The sequence below is a fragment of the Salmo salar genome, chromosome 09 (genome assembly GCF_965601325.2).
Source record: "Salmo salar chromosome 09, fSalSal1, whole genome shotgun sequence".
Lineage (NCBI taxonomy): Eukaryota > Metazoa > Chordata > Actinopteri > Salmoniformes > Salmonidae > Salmo > Salmo salar.
The window spans coordinates 22,060,669-22,085,000 of NC_138299.1; the positions used below are offsets into that span (position 1 = coordinate 22,060,669).

Genomic DNA, 24,332 nt, shown 5'->3' on the forward strand with positions numbered 1-24,332 from the left:
AAACGCTGCCAGACAGTAATTATGGGTCGTATTTCTGTCTGGTGTTCGCAGCAATACCAAAAGCCATCCATGTAATACCATTATGTACAGCATGCCATACTGTAGTCTCTCCTCTGTGAAGGGGATTGGGTTTCAGCCATGGCCAGGGAGGGAGCTGCCAGGGAAGTGACAGCCGTCAGAGAGGCTATCACAAAGGGGATTTGGATGTGTCAGATGGGTGTGAACGTTTAAATTCAATTGGGATTGTTAGCGTTTAGAAAAAATCCCTAACTTAAAAACGATTTTTTCCCCCCAGTGCAGTTATCACTAACTAGACGATAGGCTATAAAGGCCTGGGGAAATTTGTGTAATTGAAATAAAACCAAAGAGGAAGATGTGAACTTTAGGCTACTTTAGTAAATATGCGAGATACATATTACCAAGACACATGCGGTTCTTTGTGCCTGCCCACTCCTCTCTCCCTCGCGGTGGCTCGCTTGCTCTTTCTCTTCGCTCATGATGCGAATGTGTGTTCAGTCTTCGGTCTGTTGCGTGTAGAATATCCTAGCCTATTCATTGATGATAGGGCCCTGCTTTACTGAAGTTGCGAGACACATGCAAGCCAAGAAATTGCGAGATACAACATTCCGTTTGGAGTTGACTCTCCACCACTACGTCATAATCGTTAACAGTTGGGAAAATGGCAGAGAAAGGCAAGTGACAGCAGCGAAGTCCTGTACGACAATAATTTGAGAAGGTAAATGTGAAGGTGATAAAATGCAAACGTATAGTAAATGTAGTACAGGTGCAATGCTTAACCATCTGAAAGGGACACACTGTGAGACCCGGGGATGGATGGGCGGAGTAGCCATGACTGCGGTAGATGGAACTGCATCACCCCCTAGTGGTCATAAGCAGGACCATATTTTGCCTTGTGAATTCACGTGCAATTGGATTATTTTTTTCTCAGCATTTAAACGAAGAAAAAAATTATGTTTAAAGATATATATTTATTTTTCATTTGTCACATCCCTAGTTTCAGACACAGACTCAGGGCAGTGCCAGGGGGGCAGTGCCAGGGGGGCAGTGCCAGGGGGGCAGTGCCAGGGGGGCAGTGTCAGGGGGGCAGTGTCATGGGGGCAGTGTCAGGGGGGCAGTGCCAGGGGGCAGTGCCAGGGGGGCAGTGTCAGGTGGGCAGTGTCAGGTGGGCAGTGTCAGGTGGGCAGTGTCAGGGGGGCAGTGTCAGGCGGGCAGTGTCAGGGGGGCAGTGTCAGGGGGGGAAGTAGAGGATCATGTAATACTAACTGACCTTTGAACTCTGGGCAGGAGAAGAGTGAGTAAGCGAGCCAGTGCCAGTGTGTGGAGGACTGACTGAAGGAAGGTAAAAGGAAGGTGATTGCATCTCTTTGTGTTGGCGCCCAACACATTTCAACAGGGGTGAATCCATTACAGTTAAATAGTATTGTACCCTGCCTGACCTGGAACACAGGCCTCCATGACAATTTTATAATGGACAAATAATCTCTGGAATATAGATACCAATACTGACAGCACTGTGGTTAGGTGTAACTGTAAATGCAAGAAGTAGGGATACGATGAAGTCTCCTAACTGATCTGTCTAATGCGGATGGAGATGGGGATTTGTGGCTAATTCCACATCAGAGCTCTAAGTCTGACAGGAAGGCAAGTCAATGTGCTCCTATTACGACTAATAATGAGTCTGGATGCTCTGTGTTCAACATGGCTCTAACAGCTTGTCACGCCATACAGATGTAGGATCTTAATTTGATCCCCCTTTTGCAGGACAACTTCCTGCAATGCAGGAAATGTAAAGCGTGTAGCGTATTTCAGGTTTAAAAAGGCTTTTGAAGTTTGTAATTTCCACTTTGAAATTTCAGACTTGATTTTCCCTTAAGAAAAATGTATCAACCCCTACAAAAATATCCATGAATTATAATCCACATTATAATTCAAATCTCCTGTAGCTGCAGTATTATTTTCCTGCTGTAGCAAACTGTTTCAAATGAAGATCCTTCATCTGTACAAAAGTCAGTGTCTGGCGATGACAGGGTCATCAGGCTGTATGTGGACTGCATCTACACATAGACCAGAGCACTAGTCTGGCATAGCACCATGGAGGTCTGGCTCTCTGATATCTGATCTATGACAACCTCCATGAATCACTTGCCAAAACGGTCACTGCTCTAAATAATGGTCTTTTCTTTGACTTTGAAGATAAAATCGGCAAGAAAAAAAGAGGATGACAACCACAGCCCATGTTTGATTTGGCTTGACTCGTTTTTCTTTCTTTGGGAGACATAGCTGGACTATTACTGACGTTTCTCTCCAAGGGCCTGTGTGATAACACACGATTCACTCCCACTATTATAATATTATACAGTCTCAACATATAAAGGTTCTGTTGTTTTGATCTTATTCCACATCAAACACATTGGGTTATCATTGAACTGCAATACATCATTGAACTGCAATACATGACCGGCGGGCTATCGAGGCCAGTATAATATAGTGAGTGAAGCCTGAATGACAGTGGTGTTGAGTAGCATGTACTGTATGCTTTCATTAACATCACAATACGCAGCCTAAGATCCCACATTTCGTCCCGCTGTTAAAATCCAACCCAGCCAATGAATGTTCACCAAGTGAATCAAACTAGAAATATTTAACCAGTTCATCGAGGTTGTAGTGTTGAGAGAGCGAGAGAGAGATTAAGTAAAGAGAGAGAAATAGAGAACGTGGGTGTGGGGTTAGTGTGTGTGTGGGTACCTGTGTCTGGCAGAGGGCACCTCTCGCAGGCCGTGCCCCAGGCCTTGCCCACACGGCTGCAGCAGCAGATCTGTTTGGTAATGTGCTGAGCGAGAGGCAGAGAGCAGGTCCCCACTGACGCTGAGCGGTAACACATCCCCCTCTGGTCCGACACAGCCTTGTCCGCTGTCAGAAAAAAACATATACAAGCCTCAATGAGACAGACCTCACAGACCAAGGAAACACCATAAGACAGACAGACCATCAGACGTAACATCAGGCAGTAGGAGTACTCACAGACACAGTGGCTCCTGGCAGGGTCCAGCATGTAGCCTGGTTTACAGGTGCATCTGTAGCTTCCTCTGGTATTCAGACACTCGGCGTTCTTACAGATCCCGTTCATCAGACACTCGTTGATGTCTGAGAAAAGAAAACACTCCACGGTAGTACAGTATGTGATTGTTGGGTTGTCATCGTGAAACAGGAAAGGGCCTTCCCCAAACTGTTGCCACAAAGTTAGAATCACAGAATTGTCTATAATGTCATTGTATGCTGTAGTGTAAAGATATCTCTTCACTGGAACTAAGGGGCCTAGCCCGAACTACGAAAAACAGCCCCAGACCATTATTTCTTCTCCACCAAACTTTACAATTGGCACTATGCATTTGGGTAGGTAGCGTTCTCCTGGCATCCGTCAAACCCAGATGGTGAAGCGTGATTCATCATTCCAGAGAACAGGTTTCCACTGCTCCAGAGTTCAATGGCAGCGAGCTTTACACCACTACAGCAGACGCTGGCATTGTGCATGGTGATCTTAGGCTTGTGTGCGGCTGGTTGGCCATGGAAGCCCATTTCATGAAGCTCCCGACGAACAGTTATTGTGTTGACGTTGCTTCCAGAGGCAGTTTGGAACTCGGTAGTGTTGCAACCGAGGACAGACACTACACGCTTCAGCACTCGGCGGTCCCATTCTGTGAGTTTGTGTGGCCTACCACTTCGCCGCTGAGACGTTGTTGCTCCTAGATGTTTCCACTTCACAATAACAACACTTAGAGTTGACCGGGGCAGCTCTAGCAGGGCAGAAATTTGACAAAATGACTTGTTGGAAAGGTGACATCCTATGACGGTGCCACGTTGAATGTCACTGAGCTCTTCAGTAGGGCCATTCTACCGCCAATGTTTGTCTATGGAGATTGCATGGCTGCGTGCTCGACTTCATACTGTACAACTGTCAGCAACGGGTGTGGCTGAAATGGCCAAATCCACTCATTTGAAGGGGTGTCCACATACTTATAGATGCCCTAGATGACATATGATAGATGACATATGATAGATGCCATAGATGACATATGATAGATGCCATAGATGACATATGATAGATAACATATGATAGACGCCCTAGATTACTTTTGATAGATGACATATGATAGATGACATATGATAGATGCCATAGATGACATATGATAGATGCCATAGATTACTTTTCATAGATAACATATGATAGATGCCCTAGATTACTTTTGATAGATAAGATATGATAGATGCTATAGATGACATATGATAGATGCCATAGATGACATATGATAGATGCCCTAGATGACTTTTGATAGATAAGATATGATAGATGACATTTGATAGATAAGATATGATAGATGCTATAGATGACATATGATAGATGCCATAGATGACATATGATAGATAACATATGATAGACGCCCTAGATGACTTATGATAGATGCCATAGATGACAAATGATAGAAAACATATGATAGATGCCATAGATGACATATGATAGATGCCATAGATGACATATGATAGATGGCTTTTTTAACAATATAATACATCAGAGCAGAGTGGAGTGACATCATTAGATAGTGTGTGAAATGCACGTGAACTGTGTACACACACAGACACTCTATTGTATTTGTTCTTGGTATCTTGTCAAATCTTTTTTTTATAAAACAGAGAGAGAGATAAAGAGATGGCTCTTTTCTTGAAAGACCAGGGTAGTTGGAAACGGAGCAGAGATGGGTATGTCTTAGATTAGCATCTCTGTTCCTACAGTTTATTTCCCACACTGTGACCAAGGTCAATGCATCCAATAAGCTCACGTTAGGAAATATACTAGAGGCAGAGAGTGTTTTTCCCCCTCAACCATGTGTGGAAAGGAGGAAAGATAGCGTGATGGTGAGTGGCGTTTGTTTATGTGTCCATTCAACAGCAGAGAGCTGCGCTCCTGAGTCACCCAGCCAACCAGAGGAGGTAGCTAGTGGCCCAGGCAGGAGGCAGGAGAAGAGCACCACATGCCTCAGCCTCTTAGTCATGCCACCACATTGGGACCATGCAGGGTTTGTTTTTTCACAGAGTTAAACAAAGAGTAAATCATTAGGCCTTTTCCCATTGCCGTGACGACTGGAACCTGACAAGCTGCCATGGCAGATTTTCCCAATAATAATGAATCTGCTCTTGTTTTGCTGGTGTGCTAGCCGGTGGAAATAGTGAGCTTATAAGGGAACAGGCAGGGTCTGGGGAGTGATGGGAGGCAAAACAAACTATCATGTGAGTACAGGCCTCTCTCTCTCTATATATATACAGTCAGCTCCAAAAGAATTGAGACAGTGACACATTTTTTGTTGTTTTGGTGCTGTACTCCAGCACTTTGGATTTGAAATTATACAGTAACTATGAGGTTAATGTGCAGGCTGTCAACTTTAATTTTAGGCTATTTTAATCCGTTTAGAAATTACAGCACTTTTTGTACATTTTATGGGACCAAAATTATTGGGACAAATTCACTTATAAGTGTATTAAAGTAGTCAAAATTGTAGTACTTGGCCTCATATTTCTAGCACGCAATGATTACATCAAGCTTGTAACTCTAAAAACTTGTTGGATGCATTTGTTGTTTGTTTTGGTTGTGTTTCAGACTATTTTGTGACCAATTGAAATGAATGGTAAATAATGTATTGTGTTTTTTTTGGTCACTTTTATAGTAAATAAGAATAGAACATGTTTCTAAACACTTCTACATTAATGTGGACACTACCATGATTATGGATCATCTTGAATGAATCGTGAATAATGATCCGTGAGAAACTTACAGACACACAAATATCATGTCCCGGAGACATGCTAACCTCTCACCATTAAAATAACAGGGGAGATTAGCATTTTTGGGGGATATGATATTTATGCCCTTTGGGGCTCACTGCATATACACAAAACATTAAGGACACCTGCTCTTTCCATGACATAGACTGACCAGGTGAATCCAGGTGAAAGCCATGATCCCTTATTGATGTCACTTGTTAAATCCACGTCAATCAGTGTAGATGGAGGGGAGGAGGCAGGTTAAATAAGGATTTTTAAGCATTGAGACAATTGAGACATGGATTGTGTATGTGTGCCATTCAGAGGGTGAATGGGCAAGAACAAATATTAAAGTGCCTTTGAACGGGGTATGGTAGTAGGTGCCAGGCACACCAGTTTGAATTTGTCAAGAACTGCAAACGTTGCTGTTTTTTTCATGCTCAACAGTTTCTTGTGTCTCTCAAGAACGGGTCCACCACCCAAAGTAAAACTTGACACAACTGTGGGAAGCATTGGAGTCAACATGGGCCAGCATCCCTGTGGAACGCTTTCGACATCTTGTAGAATCCAAGCCCCAACGAATTGAGGCTGTTTTGATGGCAAAAGGGGGTGCAACTCAATATTAGGAAGGTGCTCCTAATGTTTTATACACTCAGCGTACTGAGTGTATACAGTGCATTTGGAAACTATTCAGAACCCTTGACCTTTTCCGCATTTTGTTACATTACAGCCTTATTCTAAAATGTATTAAATAAACATTTTACCTCATCAATCTACATACAATACCCCATAATGACAAAGTGAAAACAGGTTTTTACAAATTTGTATGTATTAAAAATGTATTAAAAATAAAAAACAGAAAAAACATATTTACATAAGTATTCAGACCCTTTGCTATGAGACTCGAAATTGAGCTCAGGTGCATCTGGTTTCCAATGATCATCCTTGAGATGTTTCTACAACTTGATTGGAGTCCACTTGTGGTGAATTCAATTGATTGGACATGATTTGGAAAGGCTCACACACCTGTCTATATAAGCTTCCACAGTTGACAGTGCATGTCAGAGAAAAAACCAAGACATGAGGTCGAAGGAAGTGTCCGTAGAGCTCCTAGACAGGATTGTGTTGAGGCACAGATCTGGGGAAGGGTACCAAAAAATGTTTGCAATATTTAAGGTCCCCAAGAACACAGTGGCCATCATTCTTAAATGGAAGAAGTTTTGAACCACCAAGACTCTTCCTAGAGCTGGCCACCCGGCCAAACTGAACAATCGGGGGAGAAGGGACTTGGTCAGGGAGGTGTCAAAGAATCCGATGGTCACTCTGACATGGCTCCAGAGTTCCTCTGCGGAGATGGGAGAATCTTCCAGAAGGACAATCATCTCTGCAGCACTCCACCAATCAGGGCTTTATGGTAGAACGGAAGCCACTCCTCAGTAAAAGGCACATGACAGCCCGCTTGGAGTTTGCCAAAAAACACCTAAAGACTCTCAAACCATGAGAACCAAGATTCTCTTGTCTGATGAAACCAAGATTGAACTCTTCGGCCTGAATGCCAAGGTTCACCTTCCACCAGGACAACGACCCTAAGCACACAGCCAAGACAACGCAGGAGTGGCTTTGGGACAAGTCTCTGACTTGAACCCGATCGAACATCTCTGGAGAGACCTGAAAATAGCTGTGCAGCGACGCTCCCCATCCAACCTGACAGAGCTTGAGAGGATCTGCAGAGAAGAATGGGAGAAACTCCCCAAATACAGGTGTGCCAAGCTTGGAGCGTCATACCCAAGAAGACTCGAGGCTGTAATTGCTGCCAAAGGTGCTTCAACAAAGTACTGAGTAAAGGGTCTGAATACTTATGTACATGTGATATTTTAGTTTTAAATTCTTTACGAATTAGCAAAAATGTATAAAAACCAGATTTTGCTTTGTCATTATGGGGTATTGTCTGTAGATTGACGAGGTAAAACAACTATTTAATCAATTTTAGAATAATGCTGTAACGTAACAAAAAGTGGAAAAAGTCAAGGGGTCTGAATACTTTCTGAATGCACTATGTGTGTGTGTGTGTGTGTGTGTGTGTGTGTGTGTGTGTGTGTGTGTGTGTGTGTGTGTGTGTGTGTGTGTGTGTATATATATATATATATATATATATATATATACTGCTCAAAATAAAGGGAACACTTAAACAACACATCCTAGATCTGAATGAAAGAAATAATCTTATTAAATACTTTTTCTTTACATAGTTGAATGTGCTGACAACAAAATCACACAAAAATAATCAATGGAAATCCAATTTATCAACCCATGGAGGTCTGGATTTGGAGTCACACTCAAAATTAAAGTGGAAAACCACACTACAGGCTGATCCAACTTTGATGTAATGTCCTTAAAACAAGTCAAAATGAGGCTCAGTAGTGTGTGTGGCCTCCATGTGCCTGTATGATGTGCTCAATTGGATTCAGGTCTGGGGAACGGGCGGGCCAGTCCATAGCATCAATGCCTTCCTCTTGCAGGAACTGCTGACACACTTTAGCCACCTGAGGTCTAGCATTGTCTTGCATTAGGAGGAACCCAGGGCCAACCGCACCAGCATATGGTCTCACAAGGGGTCTGAGGATCTCATCTCGGTACCTAATGGCAGTCAGGCTACCTCTGGCGAGCACATGGAGGACTGTGCGGCCCCCCAAAGAAATGCCACCCCACACCATGACTGACCCACCGCCAAACCGGTCATGCTGGAGGATGTTGCAGGCAGCAGAACATTCTCCACAGCGTCTCCAGACTCTGTCACGTCTGTCACATGCTCAGTGTGAACCTGCTTTCATCTGTGAAGAGCACAGGGCGCCAGTGGCGAATTTGCCAATCTTGGTGTTCTCTGGCAAATGCCAAACGTCCTGCACGGTGTTGGGCTGTAAGCACAACCCCCACCTGTGGACGTCGTGCCCTCATACCACCCTCATGGAGTCTGTTTCTGACCGTTTGAGCAGACACATGCACATTTGTGGCCTGCTGGAGGTCATTTTGCAGGGCTCTGGCAGTGCTCCTCCTGCTCCTCCTTGCACAAAGGCGGAGGTAGCGGTCCTGCTACTGGGTTGTTGCCCTCCTACGGCCTCCTCCACATCTCCTGATGTACTGGCCTGTCTCCTGGTAGCGCCTCCATGCTCTGGACACTACGCTGACAGACACAGCAAACCTTCTTGCCACAGCTCGCATTGATGTGCCATCCTGGATGAGCTGCACTACCTGAGCCACTTGTGTGGGTTGTAGACTCCGTCTCATGCTACCACTAGAGTGAAAGCACCGCCAGCATTCAAAAGTGACCAAAACATCAGCCAGGAAGCATAGGAACTGAGAAGTGGTCTGTGGTCTCCACCTGCAGAACCACTCCTTTATTGGGGGTGTCTTGCTTATTGCCTATAATTTCCACCTGTTGTCTATTCCATTTGCACAACAGCATGTGAAATGTATTGTCAATCAGTGTTGCTTCCTAAGTGGACAGTTTGATTTCACAGAAGTGTGATTGACTTGGAGTTACATTGTGTAGTTTGTGTTCCCTTTATTTTTTTGAGCAGTATATATATATATATATATATATATATATATATATATATATATATATATATATATATATATATATGTGTCTGTGTGCGTGCATGTGTGTTGGTGGTATGGGGGATTAAAAGGGGAACAAGTTTAAGGTCATAAATAGCTGACTTCCCCATGACCTATCCCCATGACCTATCCCCAAGCCCCTCTGTTAGTAATGATGTAAACAGGCCGACTCAAGTGTAAGCAAATGGGCGGACATGGTTTCCTGTTTGGGTGAGCCATGGGGCACATAAAGAAGACGCAATGGACAACTCATGTCATGGGGTTATACATTATGAGCTCTGACCAAACCATATCTCTTGGGGAAACGGAACTCTGCTAGCTCTCACTCAGAGAGACAACAACACTGCTTGTGGAGGCGACAGGGACTATAGGGATGTAGAGCTGAAGGCTGAAGTTTAACGTTAGGCTCAGCCTTCCTTCATCACATGGGGTCTGTAATCCAGGGTCAGGTTGACTCCAGATTAGTGTTAGTGGTACAGTCTGGTCGGGGGTAAGAGATTGGAACTGACAGCCTGTCATGACCTGCACTAATCTCAACACCTATCTGACTTCATGGTTGGTCGCTCACTCATTCTCCAAGAGACATTCTCTGTTATTATATACGCACAGATGGAACACACATAGACGTCCATCAGAGCCCTCCGACAGGTTTCTCAGGATGCCATTGTTATTGTAGTAATGACGCGGAATGATGACTCCACCCAAAGAGTCCCCTGACTGCGCTTAAACTGACAACCTGCCGGCCCTGAACTCACCCGACCCTTCATTTCTCACTTTTTGACGGCAGGGCCAAAATAAGCTTGTAGAGGATTCACATAAACAACCAGGATAATTATTTACTGTCATTGTAAAGGAAATATCTAGTACTATTGGAGTGGGGACTGGCGGGTCCTCTGTGAAGACTGAGGTGTTTAAATCTTTTGAATCAGACACTAAACATAAGTCAAGAAGCGAAAAACCCATCCATTTGAGGATTTGGGAAGAATAAGTGTTCCTTTTCCAAATCTTCTCAGATACATGTAAGAACTTGACCGGTCCTTAGCTGGAACACCTGTCAAATCTCAATCCAAAATGTGAGAGTTCAGTGACCAGCCGGAGGAAGACGACACGACAGCACCATCCTCAGGGGATAGGTACTCAGTGTAAAGCCAATTAGTACACAGCTTGGCCCACTAATTGCTTTGTGTCTTCCTCTATATAGGTGTGCCAGGAGAGGAGCTGGGGGAGAATTGGGAGTAGAGGCGGGGACCTGCGAGGACGTCGGTATTTCCTACCTCAAAGAAAGTGTCTGTGTATGGGGTGTCTCTCTGTTAACCAAGGCAGGCTATAGGTAGAGAGAAGTGTTCCTCCTGTAACTATTATGAGTAGACGATAGTCTAAAGACAGGAGTAGCCGTTTGTTGTTTTGTTTTCCTTTTTTGGCCACGGCCTTTTGGTCAATGGCTTAGTTTCTGTTTATTTATTTTGTTCTGTAGGTGTTTCAGAGTTGGACGTTCCCTGTACGGGAGTTATTTTTGTCAGGTGAAAGAAGACCCGTTTAGTAAACTATACAAAACGAACCACAACCACTGCCTCTGGTCTGTTAATATTATACCTCCCGCCTGTGTTAGGGTGCTTCGACAAGCTGATCCGATCACAATAACATCTCGATATAGGCTAACTAACAATATGACTTCCTGTCTATAGAGACTTAAGCCCCCACTCACAACAGAAACAGCACATACTAAGTTTATGGCAGTGAGGCCATAGATGTCCACTACTTAAGCAGCCCTATATATATATTCATGGTGACTCTAGCTGACACAATTTCTCTGGAGTGTTTGAAAGATAAGGGCCTGTCCGGAGGTCACAAAACAGCTTGTGTTTCTGAGGGGACATCTTATCTGTGACGCGATGCCCACTGTACGCCACCGAGCCCAGCAGCAGGGGTAGAAAGAAAGAGCAGGGTGAATCACGTCTGTGCTCAGACACAGGATAAGACACAGTACTTTTTCTCCTCCTCTGAAATACAGAGCAAGAAGCTCAAGGCGAGGAGTCACGCTTTGGCAAGGAGGATACCCGTTTGATAATAATGACAGAATCCCTGAAAAATCAGCTTTTTGCCTCCTTGGCAGTTGTTCTGAGGGGTAAAATAAAATAATTTTGGGGAATGGAGCTCCAGCAGAATTGGAACAAGACTTTGAAGCTGGCCAGTAAATATTGTGAATATCTGTCAGTTTGGTTTTTCAGCCTCCAAAAATGAGGGACTGCGAGGGGAGAACATCTTGAAGTGATCAGAAAAAGCCAGCTGAATTAAAGTCAGATAAATTACTTTACTGGCAACTCTTGACACCCTTTTGGACAGCATAAAAAGTGTCTTTGTCCACCGCTTTTTTTTATATAAATGCGAGGAATGCAAAATAATTTAGCATATCAATAACTCTATCACCACAAATAAGAAACACCCACAGTATCCACAATACACTCTACTACAGTATTTGCCATGCAACTCAGAAAACTTGTTGAAATTTACTGTTGATGATGACCAATCTAATAAAATAAAACGAATCTTCTTGTTTTACATTGTGTGTATTCTTTTGTCTGGGATGTGCATTTCAAACCATTATAACATCTAAAATGATCTGTTTATGATGGTACACTCCATAAGGTTATAAGTATGCAATGACATCCAGATTAAAAAAACATAAATCAAGTCTTTGGAAGTTGGGAGTGGAAGAGCTGGTCATAAATCTAACTGATAGTCCTTAGCACTGACAGAAACTATATTTGGAGAATAGCACAAGAAACATCCAGAAATCACTGATGTATGAGGTAATGCATATCTCTTCAGGCCAAAATAGACCTATTGATCTTTGAATTCCAATATGATTTAACACCATCTTATATGTGATTCTCTCCCTATTTGTGGTTGTCTACAGCAGTGTTTCCCAACTCCGGTCCTCCAGTTCCCCCAACAGTACAATTTGTTTGCTGTTGCCCCGGACAAAAACACCTGATTCAACTTGTCAAGGGCTTGATGATTAGTTGACAAGTAAAATCAGGTGTGGTTGTCCGGGGTACTGGAGGAACTGAGTTGGGAAACACTGGTCTACAGTATCTACAGTATCCAGTGGATGTACGTTGTGGGAGGATATCTCTTCTATAGCAGTCAGCAGGCTGACAGGGCCCACTAAAAGGCAGTGAGGAGGGAGGCAAGCAACACATTCAGGGACGGACGGACACAGTTTGTTTTCACACACAGATGGATGGGTGAGCTGGAAGTCACGCCGTCTATCCCCTGCTGACAGATTGAGTAGGAGTGTTGAGAACAAACTGTAACAGAAGTTTAACAAAAGGCTTTGGCCATATAGCTCCATACAGACCTCCACAGAGCAATTAAAAACACCACTCCCTCCTGGGGCATATTGGGGCAGCTGAACTCTGACCCAGGCCACAGCTTATTGTACCCATGACCCTGTTCCCAGTGGGCTAGACATATAGACAGGAATACTTTTATACAGGCCCTGGGGGTTTGTTAAGCATGGTCATGTATGGGCAGTCACTGTAGAACTGTTCTTATCACAATACAGACATAACGTTTTGAGAATAGGATGTGGTGGAGTGTGGCTGCTACACAATGCATGTTTTGGGGTTGACTTGGGTCATTTGAATTCAATGCAGACATGGTACAACTATGTCAGAATACAATCTATGAGAAAAAATTCAATGACAGTTCTTCAGGCACTATTGGTATTACTAAACACAATCAAACAACAAGACATCTTTCCTTCCCCTTACCTTGACAATGAGTCATGTTCATCCTTTTGTAACCCTTGGGGCATTCCACTTGCCCGTTCGCAATCACTGCATACGCTGCAGGAAAAGGAAAAGAAAGAAGGTGATGAGTGAACGCACTGATTAGAAAAAGAGAAATTATCACACTCTGCTTGTCTACTTTAAAAAACATTGCATCCATAAGTCACGGAGGGAGGGAGGGAGGGAGGGAGGGAGGGAGGGAGGGAGGGAGGGAGGGAGGGAGGGAGGGAGGGAGGGAGGGAGGGAGGGAGGGAGGGAGGGAGGGAGGGAGGGAGGGAGGGGATGGTTCATGTGTAGCATGGGAGCATATAAGTTACAGATGTGCTGAGCTTGGCAGGGGGAGAAATGAGACGGGGACCCACAGCTGGGCCCTGCGGGACACCACAATGCTGCCATGTAAACGAATCCCCATTAACCGCAGTTATACGACAACACTGCCATCACGCACAATCATCAACACCACACGTCATTTATAATCATATTACCTAGAGCTCCACACCCCTGGGGACACATACACAGTGAAAGAGAGCCTTATATCATAAATTGTTTCGAGAAAACACATGCCACAGCCATGACCTGTGTCACCAACCACGGCGAAAATCCACTTAAACACCAGACTAATGCTTCATGTGTACATGCCAGGAATGATGATGAATGCAAGGTTTACTGGGGTTCTTACGAGGGTGCTGCGCATATTTATTTTTTTGCTTGTTCTACTATAACAATAACAATCTCCTCATGTTGCATGTCCTTCAGCGAGGTACTTTAGAGGTTCACAGAAGCTGTGTTGTAAATAACGCTCTGTGTCCGTTCATGCCCCCAGCATGGCCATACACTTGCTGACAGAGGCCTGAAAACCTGATGTCATTATTCATTCGGCTCCCAGTCAGGGCAGGGCATGCTCAATTAGTTGTTGGGACCGGGGAAGGAGGCTATTCTCAATATCAGATGGCCAGGACTGAGTCTTCACTTGTGGGGAAGGTAGGGGGTAATCAGAGCCGATTGCTGGACAGGATCAAAGTGATTAGTCACAGATTTCACAGTTATGGAAAGGTGAAAGAGGAGACGCAGACGAAGAGTCTCCTAGAATATCATCAGACACATGTTGAAAGGAGAACGGTCCTCTTCATGATTTAGTAGTGTCTGGCTAGGGTGGATTTTTCATTTCAACATGATGGGACAGTAGTGTATTCACTCCCTTTACATCCAGCGGAAGAGCAGAAAATGTTTTTCATGTGACTTCCAGACCATTCTTAGCTTTTCTAGTTCATCAGATTGTGAGCGGCACCACACAATTGACAAGCCTTCAAAAGAATGTTGATATCTCATATGTGCATTTGATCTAATTTTCAGCATATACACTACCGGTCAAAAGTTTTAGAACACCTACTCATTCAAGGGTTTTTCTTTATTTTTTACTATTTTCTACATTGTACAATAATAGTGAAGACATCAAAACTATAAAATAACACATATGGAATCATGTAGTAACCAAAAAAGTGTTAAACAAATCAAATTATATTTTATATTTGAGATTCTTCAAATAGCCACCCTTTGCCTTGATGACAGCTTTGCACACACTTGGCATTCTCTCAACCAGCTTCACCTGGAATGCTTTTCCAACAGTCTTGAAGGAGGTTCCTACATATGCTGAGCATTTGTTGGCTGCTTTTCCTTCACTCTGTGGTCCAACTCATCCCAACCATCTCAATTTGGTTGAGGTCAGGGGATTGTGGAAGCCAGGTCAGCTGATGCAGCACTCCATCAGTCCTTCTTGGTAAAATAGCCCTTACACAGCCTGGAGGTGTGATGGGTCATTGTCCTGTTGAAAAACAAATGATAGTCCCACTAAGCCCAAACCAGATGTGATGGCGTATCGCTGTGGAATGCTGTGGTAGCCATGATGGTTAAGTGTGCCTTGAACTCTAAATAAATCACAGACATGCGGAGATCATCCGTTCACCCACAGCGCGTCTCACAAAGACACGGCGGTTGGAACCAAAAATCTCCAATTTGGACTCCAGACCAATGGACACATTTCCACCAGTCTAATGTCCATTGCTCGTGTTTCTTGGCCCAAGCAAGTCTCTTCTTCTTATTGGTGTCCTTTAGTAGTGGTTTCTTTGCAGCAAATCGACCATGGGAGCCTGATTCACACAGTCTCCTCTGAACAGTTGATGTTGAGATGTGCCTGTTACTTGAACTCTGTGAAGCATTTATTTGGGCTGAAATTTCTGAGGCTGGTAACCCCAATGAACTTATTCTCTACAGCAGAGGTAACTCTGGGTCTTCCATTCCTGTGGTGGTCCTCATGAGAGCCAGTTTCATCAAGGTGCTTGATGGTTTTTGCGACTGCACTTGAAGAAACCTTCAAAGTTCTGGAAATGTTCCGTATTGACTGACCTTCATGTCTTAAAGTAATGATGGACTGCCGTTTCTCTTTGCTTATTTGAGCTGATCTTGCCATAACATGGACTTGGCATTTTACCAAATAGGACTATTTTCTGTATACCCCCCCACCTTGTCACAACACAATTGATTGGCTCAAGCGCATTAAGAAGGAAACAAATTCCACAAATTAACTTTTAAGAAGGCACACCATTAATTGAAATGGATTCCAGGTGACTACCCCATGAAGCTGGTTGAGAGAATGCTGGACCACAGAGTGAAGGAAAAGCAGCCAACAAGTGCTCAGCATATGTGGGAACGCCTTCAAGACTGTTGGAAAAGCATTTCAGGTGAAGCTGGTTGAGAGAATGCCAAGAATGTGCAAAGCTTTCATCAAGGCAAGGGTGGCTATTTGAAGAATCTCAAATATAAAATATATTTTGATTTGTTTAACTCTTTTTTGGTTACTGCATGATTCCATATGTGTTTTTTCAAAGTTTTGATGTCTTCACTATTATTCTACAATGTAGAAATTGTTAAAAATAAATTAAAACGTAATTTGGAGCACAGCAGGAATTTCGCCACCAGTACCAATGAAAACATGTTCTCTTCCCTCCAGGCTCTTCCCCTGGCCGAGTGGGCCCTGAGGGGAAGTTTATCTTCAGGCAACGCTGCAGCAGATTGCAGAGTGTTGATCTGGAGGCCTGGGAGTGACAGACAGTGGTGTCGCAGGACACCTGGCAGACAGTGGTGTCGCAGGCCGTCTGGCAGGCCGTCTGGCAGACAGTGGTGTTGCAGGACACCTGGCAGGTAAGCAGACGGTGGGTCAACAGGACCTGATAAGAGCCCCTCTCATACAACCCATCAATCTAGACACCAGGGCAGAGCAAACAGGTCCGGCATCCCCTCAGCCACAGCAGCACATCTGCCCTTACATCAGTGTAGCACTGATGTAAAGCTGACCCTGCAGTCAGCCTTCCTTCTCCTCTGTTTGTTTGGGAACCCCCCGTCATTTATTTTCCTTTTCCTTCCTACACAGGCGACAAGCTGTTAATTGGAAAAAAATTGGTGGAATTCTGATTCCAGATCCAGCTGCCAAAGTTCTCTCCGTTTGTGGTATTGGTGAACCTCAGTTCATCAACAGGCTATCAATATCGCAGGGAGGAGAAAGAATAGGGGGAGATCTTGTAGTCTACCTGGAATGTGCCATCAATCCGTCTTATTTATGGTGTTATCCCATCTGTGTTCTGAGTGATTGTGAGAGTCTAACAGTATTAGTTCATACTGTTGGTCATGACGTGACTCAGTGATCACTGAAGGAGGCAGTAAGGCTGCAGTGTCTGCAGGTTCACACAGCAGATCAGAAGTGGATCGGACCAGACGGGAGCTCCCCTGCAGGGTCAGGGTCGGTGATAATTGTGTCAAAGCGAAGCGGCTGTTCCGGTCCCGCCCTGCACCCCTGGAATCCCCAGAGAGGCCTCTGGGTAATGAGCTGTTGTGACAGGGTGGTGGGCGAGGCAGGTGCGAACCCCCATGAGAACAGGATCAGTCTGCCCTGATTGACAGGGACACATGACAAGGGATGCCTGGCAGGGCGCAGGCCACTCTATAAATCTTATTAGCACGGAGAGAATAGGGGACACACAGAGGAGAGCAGGTCTGTCTGAAGTAACTTCCCCCACAGGTACCTGAGCTGGCTGACAGGACATCATCTGTATGGTCAACCCACTGCTAAAGACAATGGCAAGCAAACAAGATACTGTATAAATAAGACCAGAAGTTTTGCCTAACCACCTTACAAGGGAAAACGAGTTATAGGCCAGTGCAATGGACAACAAACCCAAAGAGTGAAATGTACTGTAAGCTATGTATCTATGATATATGCTAGTTCAGGATGTTTTGTAACCTACTGTGGGTAGAATGCCACTCTGGAATGGGTTTGACATGCCGTCATGCTGACCCAGACAATGTTCATTGTCACAGATCCCAATGCAATGAAATGCAAGAGTGACCTCGCTGCATCATTAGTGTTCCCCTTGGTTACATGGATGCTGGGACAGAGAGACCAGACTGGCCCATATTCATTGTGCTTTACAAAGAGGAAGTACAGGGACACAGACTGTTGGCCTCACTTGTTCCCCCTCCATTCATTCATTGCACTTTACCAAAAGACTTTGTCACCCTTGACTGATTTGTTTTACTTCACCAGTCATCTCTAAATTGTGTCAGGCATTTTATTTGCAACCATCCAGCAATATTTGCTTGTAAACAGTTGAAGCCTCATATACAATTTCTTAATAGGTGGCATCACTTTCTTTTGAGAGCCTACTCTAAAACAGGAGTCAAAGCTAACTTAGCACGGCCTTCAAAATAGGCCTTTAGAGATGTGGGTGTTTACAGAGGGAATGAGAGAGGAGGATAGGAAAAAGGGGAGTGAAGGTAAGAAAAGAGTGAGAGGGAAGGAGTTTGAAGGGAAAGGAGCGAGTCTAGTCAAATGGGTTCTGCTTGACAGAAATCTGTAATTGGTAATTAGTGCAATCATTATGTGGACCACCTGGCCTGAAGGAGGCTTCTATTCGCCTACTTAGATGTACGAGCGGCAGGCACATCCATCACAGGCTGAGAGCACGGTACTGAACCCACAATGTACTGTACTGCCTCAACCCCAATATACTGCTCCTCCATGGGGCCTGCCCTGAGTCCCCCTATCCCCAGGCTTATCCAGGAGCCTAGCTGGAGAACCTGAGAAGAAGTAGTAGACCAGAGAGGGGGAATGGATGTAAGCCACAGGAGGAGGGGAGACAGTCATCTCTATCCATTCCAAAGTTAGCCATTCTGTAGGAACACAACAGACATGAGTGACAAGAACCTTTAAAACCCTTTAAGCGACTTGCTTACTGAGAACAGACGGCCATGGGACAAACTGGTGCCATGGAGGGGTAAACCCAACACAACCCTTTAATCACAAGGAGTTGTTTCATTCCCTTTGAGATGAAGATGAGAAAGAACCCATGTCCCTCTGGCCTCCAGGCCATCGACTGATTACAGAAAACAGCTAAGGGGAAGTCATTTGCTTTTCAAAGCAGAACGTCTCATTGGCATAAGCCAAGTTGCCATTCTGGCACGGCCCATATCACGAGTCCTGTAAATAAGCCCCAGCTGCCAGCCAGTCAAACGCTGGGGCATCAGATGAGACGAGACAGCCACATGGACCTAACATCAACATCCCCATGATGAGATCAGCCTCAGACACCACACAGTCATGCAAAGCTAACATTTGCTTTCTTAAAAAAGCTCCAGTATACCAGCTTGGAGTTTGATATTGGGTAAATGACATTCCCAGCTGTGAGTTCATAGGCACAGACAATTACCATGTTCTGACAGACATTGTATAAAGAAAATGCAGCTAGTCCGATCAAGGCATTTATTTCATCAAATGAAATCAACTGTATTTATAAAGCCCTTTTCACATCATGAGATGTCACAAAGTGCTTCTCCCTCATGTTCGGCTTGACTTAATCCTTCTTCAAAAACATTGTATTTGTCTCCGTTTTTAACATAATTTGATGCTTTTTGCATCTGTTTGTAGTTTGACAGTTTTACATTTTGTTCTGTCCTCCCTTCTTTACGACGCCCACAGCGGTGTGCCTGTGACCTCCCATTTAAATAGACACACATTCTCCCATAATCTCCCACTGCCGCCACTTGACATGAAATATTTACCACTGGGGGCGTGGCCAAGAGATGACATGGTATAGTCCATACCCCATGATGAACAGGCTAAACATGTATCATATCCAGCCATGCAACAGAGATTTCATTTCCATGTGCCTCCAACTCACTGGCACGGTGCCTTGTACAAGCAGTCCTCTCTGGGCCAGATAGATAGATACTGTGTGCCTGCATTGGGATTTATTCCTGCTTGCAGTCAGGCCCAGTCAGCCCTCATTAGCCACACTGCTGTCTAGCTAATAGATTCCATCACACTGTTTGTACCCGGCATTAAGCTACATCAACACAGAACGAATCAGAACCTGTCAAAGGATGGCAACGTCTCTGTCTAATCACCATGAGAGAGAGGCTGCATCGGCAAAGAGCGAGAGAGCAGCCTGGAACCTTGGCACGGACTACAGCAGATGTTCAGCTCAGTCTGTGTTGTTCTGAACAAGTCGCCCCATCACTGGGTTTGGATGTTGGTCATTAACAAGTGTTCAATGTTTGATCACTGCTAATAAAAAGTACTAGGCACATGTTTGGTCCTAAATGGGCAGATTCAATAGTTCTCCATGGGACTGGAAGGGATGATCTCATGTAGGGTGAATTGGAACAGGGCCTTCTCCTCCTCCTTCTCATCTTATTTGATTCATCTGATGCTCAGGAATAACATTCCTATGAGAGCGAGATAGTAGAGTCAGAGAGAGGTTGCTCCCTCAGTATGGGGCGGGCCTGCTGGTGTGGTCGGGGTTGAGGGGCAGAGGGCTGACATCATCATGCTGTGACATCATCCTGTGACCTCGGTGGCCTGGGGAGGTAGTGGCTCCAGGGCTAGAGGCCAGGGCTCCTGTGGGTGCGTCTGTGATTTATGTTGGCCCCGGGGACCTCTGTTCCTGCTCCCTGGGAAGCATCCCGGAGTGGGAGAGTCACTTGGAGGGAAGACTTCCTGGAATGACAGACAGGGAGACGACCGGAGCCATGCTTTATGGAATTGAATAAGCATTCGAACACACGGGTACTGATGGCCACTTAGAAATAAAATTACAATGGGTGGCCAGCTACTCCATATAAAGTCAGAAACAGCCATGCCACTCTCGCACCAGGTCATAGGGTCACACTCAGGGCAGAGCTTGTGGCCTCTTCTAAAGTACCTCAGATCAGTTTTCACATGAACCCTTCACTTAAAGTGATCCTCAATGCAGAAAACCCTAACAAACAGTCTGAATGACACTGATCTACCTATCATTGTTCTGATCTACTGTTTCTACAAAGAGCTGGATTCACTTTATTGGGTACGTTTCCCAATATACTGTACTTTGAAAGCAAATTAGCTGTCAATCAACTCCATACCCCACATTGGCCTTGCCTCATCCAATCAGCTGTCATTCTGCAGTCTAGGGGGACAAGCAGCTCTAATTGCTTCCATCTCCTCTCCTGTCAGAGGACACACTTCAACATTTCAGCCATAAGCCTGAAATTTAAATAAGGTCTGGCGCTGTTTTCTCTCAATTCAATTCAAGTGGCTTTATTGGCGTGGGAAACATATGTTAACATTGCCAAAGCAAGTGAAGTAGATAATATACAAAAGTGAAATAAACAATAAAAATGAACAGTAAACATTACACTCACAGAAGTTCCAAAAGAATAAAGACATTACAAATGTCATGTTATGTATATATACAGTGTTGTAACGATGTACAAATGGTTAAAGTACAAAAGGGAAAATAAATAAGCAGAAATATAGGTTGTATTTACAATGGTGTTTGTTCTTCACTGGTTGACCTTTTCTTGTGGTCTCTCTCTCTCTCTCTCTCTCTCTCTCTCTCTCTCTCTCTCTCTCTCTCTCTCACGCTCTCTCTCTCTCAGCCTCATATGAACCAGAGAGAGAGGAGAGATGGACATATGAACCAGAGAGAGAGAGAGGAGCGATGGATATATGAACCAGAGAGAGAGAGGAGAGATGGACATATGAACCAGAGAGAGAGGAGAGATGGACATATGAACCAGAGAGAGAGAGGAGAGATGGACATATGAACCAGAGAGAGAGGAGAGATGGACATATGAACCAGAGAGAGAGAGGAGAGATGGACATATGAACCAGAGAGAGAGAGGAGAGATGGACATATGAACCAGAGAGAGAGGAGAGATGGACATATGAACCAGAGAGAGAGAGGAGAGATGGACATATGAACCAGAGAGAGAGGAGAGATGGACATATGAACCAGAGAGAGAGGAGAGATGGACATATGAACCAGAGAGAGAGGAGAGATGGACATATGAACCAGAGAGAGAGAGGAGAGATGGACATATGAACCAGAGAGAGAGGAGAGATGGATATATGAACCAGAGAGAGAGGAGAGATGGACATATGAACCAGAGAGAGAGAGGAGAGATGGACATATGAACCAGAGAGAGAGAGGAGAGATGGACATATGAACCAGAGAGAGAGAGGAGAGATGGACATATGAACCAGAGAGAGAGAGGAGAGATGGACATATGAACCAGAGAGAGAGGAGAGATGGACATATGAACCAGAGAGAGAGAGGAGAGATGGACATATGAACCAGAGAGAGAGAGAGGAGAGATGGACATATGAACCAGAGAGAGAGGAGAGATGGACATATGAACCAGAGAGAGCGAGGAGAGACGGACATATGAACCAGAGAGAGAGGAGAGATGGACATATGAACCAAAGAGAGAGAGAGGAGAGATGGACATATGAACCAGAGAGAGAGAGGAGAGATGGACATATGAACCAGAGAGAGAGAGGAGAGATGGACATATGAACCAGAGAGAGAGAGGAGAGATGGACATATGAACCAGAGAGAGAGAGGAGAGATGGACATATGAACCAGAGAGAGAGAGGAGAGATGGACATATGAACCAGAGAGAGAGAGGAGAGATGGACATATGAACCAGAGAGAGAGAGGAGCGATGGATATATGAACCAGAGAGAGAGAGGAGAGATGGACATATGAACCAGAGAGAGAGGAGAGATGGACATATGAACCAGAGAGAGAGGAGAGATGGACATATGAACCAGAGAGAGAGAGGAGAGATGGACATATGAACCAGAGAGAGAGAGGAGAGATGGACATATGAACCAGAGAGAGAGGAGAGATGGACATATGAACCAGAGAGAGAGAGGAGAGATGGACATATGAACCAGAGAGAGAGAGGAGAGATGGACATATGAACCAGAGAGAGAGAGGAGAGATGGACATATGAACCAGAGAGAGAGAGGAGAGATGGACATATGAACCAGAGAGAGAGAGGAGAGATGGACATATGAACCAGAGAGAGAGAGGAGAGATGGACATATGAACCAGAGAGAGAGGAGAGATGGACATATGAACCAGAGAGAGAGGAGAGATGGACATATGAACCAGAGAGAGAGGAGAGATGGATATATGAACCAGAGAGAGAGGAGAGATGGACATATGAACCAGAGAGAGAGAGGAGAGATGGACATATGAACCAGAGAGAGAGAGGAGAGATGGACATATGAACCTGAGAGAGAGAGGAGAGATGGACATATGAACCAGAGAGAGAGAGGAGAGATGGACATATGAACCAGAGAGAGAGGAGAGATGGACATATGAACCAGAGAGAGAGAGGAGAGATGGACATATGAACCAGAGAGAGAGAGAGGAGAGATGGACATATGAACCAGAGAGAGAGGAGAGATGGACATATGAACCAGAGAGAGAGAGGAGAGATGGACATATGAACCAGAGAGAGAGGAGAGATGGACATATGAACCAAAGAGAGAGAGAGGAGAGATGGACATATGAACCAGAGAGAGAGAGGAGAGATGGACATATGAACCAGAGAGAGAGGAGAGATGGACATATGAACCAGAGAGAGAGAGGAGAGATGGACATATGAACCAGAGAGAGAGAGGAGAGATGGACATATGAACCAGAGAGAGAGAGGAGAGATGGACATATGAACCAGAGAGAGAGAGGAGAGATGGACATATGAACCAGAGAGAGAGGAGAGATGGACATATGAACCAGAGAGAGAGAGGAGAGATGGACATATGAACCAGAGAGAGAGGAGAGATGGACATATGAACCAAAGAGAGAGAGAGAGGAGAGATGGACATATGAACCAGAGAGAGAGAGGAGAGATGGACATATGAACCAGAGAGAGAGGAGAGATGGACATGTGAACCAGAGAGAGAGAGGAGAGATGGACATATGAACCAGAGAGAGAGAGGAGAGAGATGGACATATGAACCAGAGAGAGAGAGGAGAGATGGACATATGAACCAGAGAGAGAGAGGAGAGATGGATATATGAACCAGAGAGAGAGAGGAGAGATGGACATATGAACCAGAGAGAGAGGAGAGATGGACATATGAACCAGAGAGAGAAAGGAGAGATGGACCATGGTCTTATTTTATCTGGTGTTCATTACTCACTGAAATTTGCAGCATGTGGGTTTACAGTGCATTCGATCCTACAGGGCTGAACGGGGCTGGTGCTGGGGCTTCCACAGTGTCACTGTCATTACCTCCATTACGTCAACTTCCCTCCCTCCCAAAAACACACACCCGTTGGTTTCCCCACCGCACTGCGGCTTCCTCCACTCCATATAACAATAATAATACGTTATCTGCCTAAAACAACAGAGTAGTCTGGCAGTGTCTTGGATTGATGTCTTTCACTGAATCAGTCAGAGAGTTCAGTGATTCCCTCCCATTGGATAGAGGGAGAACTATAGGAGAATAACGTAGGAATGGTGTGGAGATCACAGTCAGGACTGAAGCCAAGATAGGCAGAGAAAGAGACATCCAGGCACTTGGAGCTGACCAGAGGAGACATTAAAAGGTTCCGGGAAACAGTAGGTCGATGGAGCATTCCTGAATGGAACCACATTCAACACTAGTCCTTAAACAGCTAAGCGACATAGTTCTCAGTGTCTATAAAATATGTTGTTAAGAGGCTCCTGTTGCTGTGACACTTGTTTTCAATGGCC

General features: G+C 44.7%; 1 protein-coding gene across 2 annotated transcripts in view; it reads right to left on the reverse strand.

Annotated features, from left to right (window-relative positions):
- The window catches only part of LOC106611061 (latent-transforming growth factor beta-binding protein 2), a 158,404-nt gene that overhangs the window by 36,772 nt on the left and 97,300 nt on the right, over window positions 1-24,332 (reverse strand). For both annotated transcript variants that reach the window (XM_082955662.1, XM_014210912.3), the window contains exons 9-11: window positions 13,230-13,304; window positions 3,043-3,165; window positions 2,767-2,931 (exon numbers count right to left, since the gene is read on the reverse strand). In XM_082955662.1, coding sequence (XP_082811788.1) covers window positions 2,767-2,931; window positions 3,043-3,165; window positions 13,230-13,304 — 363 coding nt within the window. The remainder of the gene's footprint in view (window positions 1-2,766; window positions 2,932-3,042; window positions 3,166-13,229; window positions 13,305-24,332) is intronic.